This window comes from Mesoplodon bidens (genome assembly GCF_964165515.1).
Source record: "Mesoplodon bidens genome assembly, chromosome: 15".
Lineage (NCBI taxonomy): Eukaryota > Metazoa > Chordata > Mammalia > Artiodactyla > Ziphiidae > Mesoplodon > Mesoplodon bidens.
Genome location: NC_138171.1, coordinates 16,303,719 through 16,318,222, shown reverse-complemented (window position 1 = coordinate 16,318,222; position 14,504 = coordinate 16,303,719). Strand labels below are relative to the sequence as shown.

The 14,504-nt window shown below is 53.9% G+C and overlaps 1 protein-coding gene across 5 annotated transcripts in view; it reads left to right on the top strand.

The window, feature by feature from the left end:
* The window catches only part of HNF4A (hepatocyte nuclear factor 4 alpha), a 32,908-nt gene that overhangs the window by 3,958 nt on the left and 14,446 nt on the right, over positions 1-14,504 (top strand). For 2 of the 5 annotated variants that reach the window (XM_081257740.1, XM_081257738.1), the window contains exons 1-5: positions 1,061-1,232; positions 5,314-5,488; positions 6,594-6,688; positions 12,342-12,448; positions 13,142-13,297. In XM_081257740.1, coding sequence (XP_081113866.1) covers positions 1,118-1,232; positions 5,314-5,488; positions 6,594-6,688; positions 12,342-12,448; positions 13,142-13,297 — 648 coding nt within the window. In that variant the 5' untranslated portion in view covers positions 1,061-1,117. Of the gene's footprint in view, positions 1-1,058; positions 1,233-5,313; positions 5,489-6,593; positions 6,689-12,341; positions 12,449-13,141; positions 13,298-14,504 lie in introns of those variants that run through there. The other 3 variants (XM_081257737.1, XM_081257739.1, XM_081257741.1) reach the window with 3 other exon arrangements.

The window sequence follows — 14,504 nt, the reverse complement described above, 5'->3', positions numbered from 1 at the left end:
GAGAAACAAAGGAGATACGAAAGGGAGGCCAAGGCGGGCAGGAGGAGAGGGGATGGACGCTTGCTGGGCACCGCTTGGTGTTTTCCTAATGCCATCTCATTTAATGCTCAGACCACCCTTTGAAGTTGATTATATATTTTCTAGAAGAGGAAACTGAGGCTCAGAGAGGAGAATCATTTACCCAAAGTCACGATTAGTAGGTGGTAGGCGCCTGAATGTTAATCCAGGTCTGTGGGGCTGTAAGCCTTGTCTCTGCCTGTTCCCCAAGGGGAGGGGGAGGCACGGGGGAGGGCAACAGGGGGAGGTGACGGGGACCTGGGAGATGGAGTCTGTCTGGGCCTGAGCAGCTGTGACAGACTGAGCAGCCCCCTGTGAGGGCTGGTGGTGGCCAGAGCGGGGTCCTGGGGAGCAGGGTGGGGGACCCAGACAGCAGTGTGGGCCTCTCAGTCCTTCCTGCTCCCAGGGGAGGCAGGAAACTGGAAGGGAGCTCCCAGAATGAGGATCTAGAAGATTGGTATCTGGGGCCTGGGATTCATGTTTCTGATTCATGAGCCATGAGGCAGCTTTATCTCTGCAAGAGCATTGAGGGTCGAAGTCAATGGCTGGGGAAGTTACTGAATTAGGGCATCTTGGACGTGGGCTGTCAGTGTCCCAGGGTATATGTGAGCGTATCAGCCTGACTCGGGGTGACAGTGACTTGGAGGGTGGCTGAGTCAGGGTCAGATGGAGGCTGGTGAATTAGTGTGCCCATCTTACAGAATTGATAACACAATACTGGGGAGTTGGGGCCCCATCCGTTGTAATAGCACTCCGGGGGGTCAGCCAGAAACCAACAAACAGCCAAATCCCTGTGGCCCCGCCCAGCCGGTCCACCAGTGGGGGAGCCGATTAACCATTAACCCCCAACCCTCCCCGGCAGAGCCTCCACCCCTTTGCAGAGGCTAGGCCAAGACTCCCGGCAGATCCTCCCAGAGGACGGTTTGAAACGCAGGAAGGCAGAGAGGGCACCTGGGAGGAGGTGGTGGGAGGGCGGAGGGCGGGGGCTGGGGCTCGGCCCAGAGCCTTTCGGGGTGGGCATCCTGGGCAGGGCAGGTGGCCGAGGTGTGAAGAGGGGAGGATGCGCCTCTCCAAAACCCTTGTCGACATGGACATGGCCGACTACAGTGCTGCGCTGGACCCAGCCTACACCACCCTGGAGTTTGAGAATGTGCAGGTGTTGACGATGGGCAATGGTAGGTGGGGGCAGCTGTGCCCAGGTGTGCCAGTTGGGGGAAGGTGTGCCCAAGTACGGGAGCGAGTCTTCAGCACTCAATTTGGGACTGGGAGAATGATAGACTAGCACGTTGGTCCCATAGGTGAGAGCACAGGTGTTGCCAGGTGAAGCAGATGTGCCCAGGTACAGTGACCAGAGGTATTCTGGGTTGGGGGGGGGGGTGCTGCAAAGGCAAATCTTCAGCAAAATTAGGTCCCAGGTATTCCTGCCAGGCCCCTGTGGCCCCTGTTACCAAAGCTGTCCCCGCTCAGCGTGTCACTGGGAGCGGGGACTTGATGGGAGCTTCCTCTTGGCGTCCAGCTCCAGTAACTGGTCCAACATGGTCCCTTCTTGAACCGCTTGGGCCTAGGTCCAGAGAGATGGAAAGGTATGTCCTGTCCCTGGGGATGGTGGATGGAGGCACAGCTGTGTTTCAGGGCACCTTTGGGACTTTCCTGGGGTGAACACCCCACTTAGAGAAAATGGAGTTCTCAGGGAGATTTTGCTAAATGAGACGCGGATCAGCAGTGCGTGTGCCATGTGCATGCACACTGGTGTGCGATAGTGACCTCCTCTTGGCGTGCGTGCATGAGTTTCCGTGTACGCGTGTGGGCAGGTGGCAGTGTGTTGCAAACGTGTTTCCGGGAATCCACTTGCATGTTTGTGTTCGCCTGTCTGTGTGTGCGTGTCCTGTGTCTTATTTCTAGTTGCATTTGTTCACTGAGTGGGTCTGTGTTTGTTGGTGTCTCTAGGGGTGCCTGTGTTTGTCTTGCTTATGTCCGTGAGCGGTGATGAGTGTGTGTACATGTGTCTGTGGATGTTTGCACACGTGGTCTGTGGATGTGGATTGGTTTGTGTGCCCCGAGCTTCCTGGGTGTATGTCCCGTTTGGGCATCCTGTCTCATGCCCCTGTTTATACCTGCTTGTGTATGTGTGCATCCCTGCCCTTGGGGGTCCAGAGCACATGTAATTGTGTACACATGATGTGCAGGGTTGCCATTCGACAAATGCGATTCACATCAGCAACAGGTCCATTTGTCTCAGAGCAGATTGTGTTGCCTGTGTGTCTCTCCCCAGGTTTATACATGCGCTCCCATATCACCTAGAGCACATTTGAAGGTGTGGGGGGGTCTCCTGTACAAAGAGATGGGGGAAGGGAGGAGGCCTGGAAGCCAGGGTGCCGGGACCTGACTGGTCGAAGGCCAGCCTCAGAGGAGAGGGGGCAGCTGGCCGAGGCTGGCCTTCCACCTGCCTTCCTTCCATGGCTCCGTGGCTTCAGCTGAGGTCTGTAGAACTTGGGTCAGCTCAGCTCAGCCAGAGAGAGGTATCTGCCCTGCCCGTGGTCAGTGGGCACTGCCATGGTCAGTCTTACCAGCTGCTCGCCTCCCCCTGCCATTCACTCACTGTGTGACCTTGGGCACGTCACCTCCCCTCTCCTGGCCTCTGTATATTTTACAAAATGGGCTTGGTCACCTGAGGCCTGCTGGCCGGCCGGCTTTTAAGAGTGTCCGGGGGTCACGTGAGGGAACTGAGGGGAAAACACACAGGAAATGGTAAACAAGAAGTTGCTGCACTAGGCAGGGTCTGTGTGACCCCAGAGGGATAGTGTGTGCTACCACACCTGGTCACTGCCCAGCCCTGGGCTGCCCCCATCACCCCTTCAAAGCGCATTATCTCCAGCTCCCGAGAACTGTGTGTTCCTGAGACAGAGGCCAGGCTCCTTACCGGCTGTTCTGAAGACAGGACAGCCTCCAGCTCTGGAGCCAGAAAGATCGGGGCTCAAATTCTGGCATAAATCCTTCTTACCTGTGTGAACTTGCCAAGCCATTTTCCTCTCTGAGCCTCAGTTTTCTCATCTGTAAAGTGGGAGTAAATCATAGCGCCTGCCTCCCAGGGCTAACCAGAGGATCCAGTAAGATGAGGCACCTGGGGCTTCCCTGGTGGCGCAGTGGTTGAGAGTCCACCTGCCGATGCAGGGGACGTGGGTTCGTGTCCCGGTCCGGGAAGATCCCACATGCCGCGGAGTGGCTGGGCCCATAAGCCATGGCCGCTGAGCCTGCGCGTCTGGAGCCTGTGCTCCACAATGGGAGAGGCCACAACAGTACTGCAAAAAAAAAAAGGCACCTGAGTGCTTAGCACTGGTAACTGGTCCTGGCCCCGCATGAGTCGTCTCAGGAACTCTGAGCATCCCTAAGAAGAGCCTACGTTCTCCCTTGGAGTTTGAAGTGGGCTGAGAGTTGGGGTTATCTTTTGCATACATCCTGGGCTGGAGGCTTGAAGGCTCCAAAGATAGCTCCCTACCTGCCTGCCACTCTTGATTCAGAAGTGGCAGAAGTCCTTGTTTATCAGAGGCCCCAGCAGACACCCCAGTAAGGACAGCACTGGCCCTCACACCTGGACCATAAATCTGGTTCCTCTACTTAACAGCAATGTGAGGACTCTGGGCAAGTCCTGTCCTCTCCGAGCCTTGATGTTCTCACCTGGAGAATGGGAGCCATCAGCTGACCCCGGGAGTGGGCTTATATACTTGGCATCACCCAGCCTATCCTGCCCAGGATATGGGAGCCCCTTCCCCCAGCCTCCGCATGAGTTGTGGGGTCAGCTCTCCTGGGGGTTGGAGGAGGCAAGGCTGAGGGAGAAAGGGCACCAACACAGCTTAACAATTATCCCCACCTCCAGGAATAATTCACCAAGTGGAGGGGGCCGCGCTCCTGGGCACCCTCGGGAGTCTAGGTGATGTTCAGCTAGGCCACAGCAGCAGTGAGATGTCCGCTTGTGCTTGGAGGCTGGAAGTTATCTGCTCCCAGAGTTTTCTTCTGCAGAACAGTTTTCATTTCACCAACACTGATATAGTGCTCGTTATGCACAAGCACTTCACGTATATTGATTCACTGAATCTTCATAACAGACCTAGGGATTATCATGTTCCCCATTTTACACGTGACGAAATGAAGGCACAGCGAAGTAAATTAATGCAGCCAAGGTCACACGGCTAAGAGGTGGGCAAGCTAGGATTTAAACTTGGCAGAAGAGCTATAGAGGTTGTGCTCTTAACTACAGCACTGTATCCCTCTCCAGTTCTTAGCTAGATGTTCCCTGGGAATTCAAGATTGGATTCAGGCTTTCTATGAAAACAAGTGTGTGTACGACTTTGTGTGATGTGTGTATGTAGGCATTTTTCTGGGGAGATGGTCGATAGTGTTTGTCATCTTCTCTAAGAGGTCTATCCTTGGTGGAAGATTTGCTTACAAAAAAGAGGGTTCAGCTGCTGAAACTTAAAAAAAATTGAAAACAACTGGACCAGTCAAACAGCCCCTCTTTGCAGTTAGGGAAACTGAGGCCCAGGGGAAATTGAAGCAAGGAAAAGGAGCTTGTCCCAAGGCCACAAGCAAGTTGGTAGCAGTACTAGTACCCAGGACCCCAGCCACCTGCCTCTTATTCCCCTCTTCACATTTACATAGATGCAGTCGCTTTTGCTATGAGGTGCTCAGATCCTTGCCATGATCCTCCCAGGAGGGCAAACGAGCCACTGTCCTTGATGTATGTCTTCCTGTTCCCTGGGAGAGTTTCAGGGCCCCTGGGTACCAAGCTGAGCCACCCAGACTTGTTCACTCAGCGAGGAATGAGGAACAGGACCTGGTTCTGGGCAGATGCTGGGGGAATATTTGCCCCTCCCACGGTCCCCTCCACCCAGCCAATCAGGGTCTACAAGGGTTGGATGCATCCTAGGAGACAGCCAGATTTTTGTTCCTTCCCAGAGAAAAGCTGGGGCTAGCGGACTCCACGATGGGGAGGAACAGACCTTTGCAGACAACTCTGTGAATTCAGTGCCACAACCATCCCTAAGTTATGGATGCAAAATGGGGGTTCCAAAATGGCGAGGAACTTGCCCAAGTTCTTGGAGGGAGTATAACAGCACCTGGGTGTAGCTGAGGCTGAAGCCCTGGGGAGATCCCCACAATGCTCATATCAGTTTCTGAATCTAAACCACCAGGAGAGCAGGGCCTCCGGGAGGTGACTTTCTGCCCCTCCTGTGTCCTCACTTTTCTTTTGTGGTGCAGACACATCCCCAGCAGAAGGTGCCAACCTCAACGCACCCAACAGCCTGGGTGTCAGCGCCCTGTGTGCCATCTGTGGGGACCGGGCCACAGGCAAACACTATGGTGCCTCAAGCTGTGACGGCTGCAAGGGCTTCTTCCGGAGGAGTGTAAGAAAGAACCACATGTACTCCTGCAGGTGAGGAAGCTTGATTTCTCCAGCTGGGAAATGGGTACACTTGGGCTAATGTCCCCCTGGGTCTGTCCTCTCTCTGAATAGGTCCCAGAGGCATCTGTCCTTCAAGCCCTTCAAGCCTCCTCTGATTTCTCAGTCCTTGCAGATCCAGATGGGAACATCTATTCTAGAAACTTCATTTATTGATCATAAAGCCATTGACTGACATTTATTGAGTACTTACTATGTGCCAGGCACCATACTAAGTCTTTGCCTGTATTAACTGTTCCCAGAAGCTCATTGTTATTTTTCCCATTTAGCAAATGGGGACCCATGTGGTTTAGGATCAAGCCTACTCTGAAGCCTCAGAGGATGAGGACCATCCCCCAACCTGGTGCTTTTTCTGGGGCAAATAGGGGATTGGCCCTGGCCTTTCCACCTCTCTCAAGGCCTTGGAGATCCCTCCTTCAAAGAATCTCACATTCTGGGTAACAGCAATAATAAAATAATGGTAGCTGTCAGTTACGAGCCCTTACTATGAACAGATTGTGTGCTGAGCCCCATCAAGGTAATTATCTCATTGTCACCTGTCAACACCCCTCTGTGGTCGTTACTATTAATTCTCATTTTATAGATGAGGAAGCTGTGGCTTGGAGAGGACTAGGAATTTGCCCAAGGTCACCCAGCTTGAATCAATGTCAGAGCCCAGATTGACACTCAGGGTCCCACCCATAACCACTGTGGGTACTGCCTCTATTCCATATCCCCACCCAGAATGTGGCTTATGTGGACCAAGTATTGACACTGATCCACAATCAGGAGCCCACTCTGGGCTCTGGGATTTTATAGGATATGCTGGAAACAGCAGTGCCTTGTACTTGCAGCTGAGTGATCTGAGGCCATGTGTCACCTCTCTGAGCCTCAGTTTCCCCATGTTTAGCGGGACAGGGTTGGGCTCTCAGAGAGTCCATAGGGCCTTTCCAGCTCCTGGTTGGTTAGCAGAAGAACTCCTGGGATGAAAGGTTTGAACAAAGAGGCTGGAGGTCAACCAGATGGCCAGGATCCTGGTTCAGACCTGGGAGGGGGAAGGCTGTCTCTTCTCTACCCAACCATCCAAAGCCCTCCCCAGATTTAGCCGGCAGTGCGTGGTGGACAAGGACAAGAGGAACCAGTGCCGCTACTGCAGGCTCAAGAAGTGCTTCCGGGCTGGCATGAAGAAGGAAGGTGAGCCTCGACCCTCCCCTGCCACCCCACTGTCCCACCTGCACCCACAAGCTCCCGGCAGCCATTTACAACTGCGGCCACAACTTTATGACTCGGTGACAGGCCCCAGGGTGACTGGCTAATGGCTGAGAGGAGGGAGGGCCTGAAAATCTGATCATAGGGAGGGGCTGGGCTTGGTCTTGAGAAAGATTCCAAGAGATAAGCTCCCACTTTCAGCTACTCAGGTTCCCAGTGCCACCACCCCTGCCTGCCTTTACCAACACAAGGAAGCCGAGTTGGGTGTTTTTTCTTAATATACTATTTCAAACATTAGGAAAAGTGTAGAGAATGACACTACGAACATCCGTGGACCCACCACCCAGACTCAGCAAATGGGAATTGGGGCGGGGGTGGGAGAGTTCTATACCTGAGCTTCCTCCCCAAGCAGTTTCTTAATCTTCCTTCTTAGGCATCAGGTGACCCAGCGCCCTCCCGTTCTAGGAAAGGGAACAAGGCCCCAGACTCATCCTGGGTGGAGGAGGATGGGAACGCTGGGGCACAATGTTTATTCGGGTCTCCCTGGCCTCCTGCCACCAGCAGATACCAGTCCCCTGGCTGGGCGTTTCCACAGTTGATAGTTCCTTTCATTCTCATGACAGCCCTGTGTGGCACTATTATCCTTCCTGCTTTTCATGGACGAGGGAACTGAGGCCCAGGATGGTTAGCAACTTGCCCAAGGCCCCGCAGCTGGTCAGACAAGCTCCGAGGTTTGAACCCAGAGCTTTGGACCCGAGTTCACTGCTGCTTGGACGATACCTCAGTGCTGCCTACTGTGCCCTCCGGACCCCAGGAATGTTTAAAAGTTTTTCAGCCTAAGCTCAGGAGGCAAACATCTTTTAACCACTTCTCTGGGTAACTTGAGCTCATTTTCAAATCTCTTTGTCTCCTTCTCTGCCCAGCTCACTTTTCCCAGCCCTGGGACTGGCTCCCAGACCTTCACTTCCAGCTCGCAGCTGTGGCACAGCAGCCAAAACCCTTGGTCTAGTTCTGTACAAACACACACACCCCACCCCACCCTACCCCGCAAAAGGATCCTGGGACCCAGCCTTCCCCGGGCAGGCTGAGAAGGACGGGAACTTGGCTTTGCTTGTCTCCCCTCCCCGACTCTACCTCTGAGCCCCTGTTTTCTCTTCTCCCTCCCTGGGAGACGTCTTCTGGGTCTCATCCCTACAGAGCCCTTAGAATTCACTAGTCCTGCGCTGGGAAACCTGGGCCTGTGATCCTCATGAAGGAGTGCGTGGTCTCCAAGGCCCCTTCCGGCTCGCAGCAACACAATTCTCTCATCCAGACCTCAGTTATCCTCAAAGTCGGGGAGGGCCTTTTTCAAAAGGCAGATGCCCCCCTGCTCTCCCCTACCCAGTTATCAATGGGATTGAGCCACTCTCACCTTGAACTTGAGAACGCCTTTGTGGAATGAGAAATGTTATGAATGGGGGACTGCCCTGGTGGTCTAGTGGTTAAGACACCATGCTTCCAGGGCAGGGGCGCAGGTTCGATCCCTGGTCGGGGAACTAAGATCCCACACGCTGCGCAGCGTGGCCAAAAAAAAAAAAAGAAAGAAATGTTATGAATGGGAATATGAGGCATGTATGAACAGCTGGAGGCAAGAAAAAGATTGAGAGCTATAGTCTAAGAGCCAAACGGTCTAGGGCTCTAAGAGCCAGTGATTCTATCACCCCGACAGCCTAAGATTTTAGCTTTGAGAGAATGAATCTCTCGTGTTAAAATTCCAGGCCTTGTGACAGGCAGGTGGGAGAAAGTTTGGCAGCTCACCTGAGCAGATGGCTACCTTCCTAGGCTGTAGGTAGCCTGGTCCTGCCTCTGGATGGTCTTTACAGATGTCTCTTGTTAAATATTCAGAGTCACTTTCACGTGTCACTTCGAGGAAGTTTCTGCCCCATCTGGGCTCCAGTGTTCGCATCTATAAAATGACAGGGGTGGATAATGAAACCTTGCATCTCTGTGAGTCTAGCTTTACGCCCACTGACCTACCTGTACAAGTACGTACGGCCCACCAGGACGTGTGTGTTTGTCCCCTGATCCTCCCACTGAGCTGCCACAGAGGCAGCAGGCTCGGATCCTGGCTCCTGGAAGGGGAGGGAGGGCCCCCGGCCATTCAGCCTTAGCTTAGCCTCGAGAACAGCCAACGGCTTCTTGTCTTGGAGAGAGTGGCGTTACTCCAGGAGGACAGGAGGATCGACCGATAGCAAGGGAGTGTGAGCTAGTAAAGGTTGGTGCTTATTTACATGCTTGGGTTAACCAGGAGATCATGACACACGCAGTTGCTTGGTTGCTTTGAGAACAGGCCAGGGTAGCAACGTGTTCCATTGCCACTGTGGTCAAGTTCTGGGAAGTCAGGATATTACTAGCTCTACCTAAGTCTTAGAGTCCCAACACCCCTCCTCGGCCTGGTGGGAGGTTCTCAAAGCCAAGAGAGATTCTTGGTGGAAGCCCCAGTGGTCAGGAGAGTTGGGAACAGTTTCTATCCCCCTTCCTCGATGGCCTTAGGAAGATCCAGGGATTAAAACTCAAAAGTTGTCCCTGGGAGGCTTCCCTGGTGGCGCAGTGGTTGAGAGTCTGCCTGCCGATGCAGGGGACACGGGTTCATGCCCTGGTCTGGGAGGATCCCACATGCCACGGAGCGGCTGGGCCCGTGGGCCATGGCCGCTGAGCCTGCGCATCCAGAGCCTGTGCTCCGCAATGGGAGAGGCCACAACAGTGAAAGGCCCGCGTACCGCAAAAAAAAAAAAAAAGTTGGCCCTGAGGACAGGAAGGTATGGGCCGCAAACGTAGCATTTATAGACCAGTCAGGTGTATATGAGGTCATCAGATCTACCCCCTCCCCATTTTACAGATGCGGAAGTTGAGGCCAGAGAGGTGATGTGATTGGGTCGGGGGTGGGGGAAGGCAGGACTAGAGGTCAGGCTCCCCAGAGCTGAGCAGACACCAAGGTCCCTGGATGAAAACTAGTAGTGATGGCCTTGGGAGGCACCTTCTCGGTCTAGATTCCTGAAACTTCCTCTCGACCACAGGGAAGGGCTCTAAATCTCAAAGTCTTATAAGTTTGGCCAGAGGCTATTCCACGGTGGTCAGAAGTGTGTTCCCTGAAAGAACAAAGACTCTGGGAAGAAATCTGGGGAATCAGTGGGCTCAACAGACGGTCTCAAATTTCTTCCTCTAAACGAACACCTGCCTGGGCCCCTGCTGGCAGACCCAGGACAAATGTCTGACTCCTGGCGTCGGAAATCCAGCCCAGGACGCAGAACCAGGGGTGCAGGAGGTGCAAGCTGGCGGTAGGCCAGGGGACGTCTGATGGGCCCTTCCTGGGAACCCCGGCCCAGCACCCCCCTACGCCCCGACTCAGGGGTTCTCTCGGAAGACAGGCTGGTCCTCTTCTCCGCCTCTGCCCAGGCCGGTTAATATTCAATAGAAGTTACCTTAGGTCCCCGACCCTGCTAATACTGAGCAAACATGTGGAAAACATCATTCCGTGACTGAGCTCGCGCCGGGCACTGATAACACCGGCCTAACCTTGAGGAGCCCAATCCCCAGCTGCTGACAGCAGCCCTTTTCTTAGGCCGCCACTTGGCGCCCTGGTGGGTGCGGGCTGGTAGCCATGGGAGGGGTGTTGCAGGCGGGGCGGGACTCGGGCAGGGCAGCGGTGCTGGGAGCTGGCGTCCGTCCAGGATGGTGGGTTTGGGGAGATGAGATTTCTTACCTTGGGACCTCTATCATATCCCACTAAATTCCTGGGCTCCCTGTACACTATCTGACCTTCATTCTCTGATTTCAACAATGTGTGAAATCAGGAGAGAGCTGAATAGCGGGAATGTCAACGTTCCATTGAGAGACGGGGCATAGGATGTGCCCAAGAATCAGAGCTTGTCTCATCCTGCGCCTTTTTTCAGCCGCTCAACAGATATTTATTGAGCACCTACTGTGCGCCAGGCTCTGTTCTACTTGTTGGGGCTACAGCAGTGGACAATAGGGATGATGTTCTGGCTTTCTGGAGCTTTTCTTCTCTTAGAGAGACAGAGAGTGAAGAAAGAAACAGAGAGTAAGTACCAAGAAGAAAAATAAGGCTGGAGAAAGGGTAGAGCCTGCGGGAGAGATACCACATCAGACAGGATGGTCAGAGCAGGTGTCTCTGAGATGGTGATATTTGCACAAAGACATGAGTAAATTAAGAAGAAGCAGCTTAGCTGCAGGGGGAAGAGAATTCCAGGCAGTGGGAACAGCAGCGGGAAGGCTTTGAGGGAGAGTGGCCGAGTGAGTCCCAGAACAGCGGGGAGGCAGGTTTGACAGGCAGAGAGAATAAAAGCGAGATGGGAGAGACAGGACCATCGTGAGGAATTGTCTCTTTACTCCGGGTATGATGGGGAGGTCCTGGTTTTGAGCAGTGGAGGGATATGACCTGAGTTGGGTTTTAGGGGATCCCTTTGTCTTTCGAGAGGTGTGCAGACTGCAGGGGCAAGGCCAGAAGCAAAGTGACCAGTGAGGAGGGTCTGAACTACCCCAGGGCCCAGCCCAGAGTGGGAGCCGAAGATGGATCTTGCAAAGCTTTCTGATGGAATTTGGAGTGTGAGCCGACGGGGTAGTGAGAAAAAAGGCATATAGTGAGACTCCCAGGCTGGGAGGAAGAATGAACCTGCCTGTTCCTGGGATGGGAAAGATGCCGAGGAGCAGGTTTGGAGGGAAAAGCTTATAGATGGGGAAACCGAGGCCCAGAGAGAGGATGTGACCCCCACCAGCAATGGAGAGTGAGGGATGAATCCCGACAGGAACCCAGGTCTCCTGCCGCCTCGTGCTCCCTCCTTCCAGCTTCAAAAACATTCCACCGTGAGGCCTCCCGGACTCCAAGGGCCAGGCCAGGGCAGCAGAAGGACCACCTTACATCTTAGGCCATCTTAGGGGATGCCCGGGGGGTGTGAGGCCCTGGTGGACGGAGGCCCTGGGACTCTGAGGTCCTGGCAGGGAGCCCCGTAGTCGGTCAGGAGGGAGCCAGAGCTTTCCCGAGCTGCTCCTGAGAGGTTTGTCTAGAGCACATGCACTTCCTGCTGATGGCTGAGACCACCAGGGCAGGTGGGGCCTCCAGATCCCCTTGTCCAGGCCTTTTGCCTCCACACTCAGGAATCCCTGACCATCTCCATCACCCAGAGCAATTCATTTTGTTTGTTTTTTACACTTTCGTCTGGAAAGAAAGGGACCCTTTTTCAAAACAGCGCTTGAAAGCCTGTCAGCTAGACAGATCCCCTCTTCAAAGTTCAAGACCCACCTTCAGCCCTCTGCCAAGTCATCACGACCTTGCATGCCTCCAGTGATGGCTGGGTCACTCCTATAGCCACCCAGCGGTGTGCGGGGCAGTTGTGGCACTTGGCAAGTTCTCCCACAAGCTGGGCCAGGACCCATCTCCCCCCATTCCCACATGCTGATCTGGGCTCTGCCCCCTGGACACTCCCCAGCCCCCCCGCAACTCCCACCTCCAACCCTGTTTCCTTTGTTCCAGGCCAGCCTTGCAGTCCTTCCCTCTGGGTTCAGCCACCTCCCCTTGCTCCTCAGCCACCCCTCGTGTCACGGGAGCCCCCCACCCCCACCTCTCTCTGCCTCCTCACAGCCGTCCAGAATGAACGGGACCGGATCAGCACTCGCAGGTCGAGCTATGAGGACAGCAGCCTGCCCTCCATCAACGCGCTCCTGCAGGCCGAGGTCCTGTCCCAGCAGGTACCAGGGGACCCTCCACCCACCTGGGGATCCCTCACCCCAAAGAGGAACCTCAACTCCACCCCTGACCTCCCCAGCCAGGCCCTGGAGCAGCAGATGGGAGGGCCCTCAGCTATCGCAGAAGGGAAACTGAGTCCAGGGTCACTCGGCCGGTTTAGTAGCAAAGACCCACAGCCGGCACTCAGGGGCCCTGTGGGGCCTGCATTCTGCAAGCCAAGCAGTTTTCTCTCTCGCTGAGGGCCTGAGATCAACTTAGCCCCGAGAGAAAAGAGGAGTGGACACGTGGACAGAGTAGCACATGGGGCTCAGCCAACCCCTTGTTGTGTGACCTTGGGCAAGTCACAGCGCTTCTCTGGGCAGTGGTTTCTCCACTTATCCGATGAGGATGAGGATTTTTGCTCTGCTTCTCCTCTAGGGCTGAAGGGTTCCTTGGGGTTCAAAGGAGCTGGTGGAGGAGGGTGCACGGGGCAGGCAGCAGATAAAGGCCCAGAGAGAGCTTCTTCCCCCGTAACTGCCTCCTCAGCATCCTCCCTTTCCGGTTTTCCCTGAGCTTCCTTCAGAGCTGAGAAGGCACCCACAGTCCAGCTCCCCTTTTCCAGACAGGAGAACTCTCCAGGGCGGGGGCTCTGTGCGGGGGACAGAGAATATAAGGAGGGCCCGGCCATCTCCAGCATTTTTCTTCATCTCCCCCAGATCACCTCCCCTGTCTCTGGAATCAATGGTGACATTCGGGCAAAGAAGATTGCCAGCATCGCGGATGTGTGTGAGTCCATGAAAGAGCAGCTGCTGGTGCTTGTCGAGTGGGCCAAGTACATCCCAGCTTTCTGCGAGCTCCCCCTGGACGACCAGGTGAGGGTGAACACGGTCTGCGGGCAGTGCGGGCCCTGGGCAGGTGGGTCCTGCTGGCCCAGCTGGGATATAGCCTTGGACTGGTTTGATTTTATTTAACAAACATACATAGTGCTCATGTGTGCCTGGAGCTGTTTAAATCACTTTATAAATATTAGCTCATTTAATCCTTCCAACAACCCTAGGGGATCAGTGCTATTATGACCATCTTATAGGTGAGGAAACTGGGGCACAGAGAGGTTAAGTAACTTACTCAAGATCACACAGCTAGTATCCAACACAGCTGGTATTAGAACAGGCAGACAAGCTTCAAAGTCCAGGATAGTAGCCTCTGCACCACTGCCCCAGGCAGCTCTCCTGGGGAGGATGTTGGTAGGGGCTCAGGGGCAGGGATCAGGAGGTTTGGGCTTGAGCCCTTGCTCTAAGATAGGTTCTCTGTGTGATCCTGGACAAATTACTTTCTGTCTCTGAGCCTCCATTTTCTTATCTGTAAAGTGGGAATTGTAATATCCACTTCAGAAAGCTGTTGGGAGGATTGAGGACATTGCCATTAAAAAAAAATTTTTATGGGAGTGTGGTTCATTTACAATGTTGTGTTAGTTCGGTGTACAGCAAAGTGAATCAGTTATACATATACATATATGCACTTTTTTTTTTAGATTCTTTTCCCATATAGACCATTACAGAGTACTGAGTAGAGTTCCCTGTGCTATACAGTAGGTCCTTATTAGTTATCTATTTTATATATAGTAGTGTGTCTGTCCCAATCTCCCACTTACCATTTGAAAAGCGTGAATCATGTAATGGGGCACCTACACAGTCCCAGGCCACAGCGGACCTCCCTAACTGTCAGTTTCTTCCTTGTATCCCACCAAGATGGTTTAACTCAGCATTTTATTTCCCAAAGTACCTTCTTTGGAATACCAAAAAATGTCCCAGGGGAAAAAGGGGGCTGAAGGGGCGGGGGCTGAGGACAATTGAGTTTCTGAGATACTGTAAATGGTAGCGCCTGCCCAGGGCACCCCTGAGGCCTCTGCAGACACTTTCCCTATTTGGGAAAGAGGAGCTGGACTGGGTCACCTTCTCAGTTCCAAAGGAAGCTGAGGGCCACCAATGGATAGTGTTCCAGGTACCGGCTCCTGGTGCATTTGCTTCTCTGTTTTGCACATTTGCACAAAAGGTTGGCAACACATGTCAGTCTATTAAA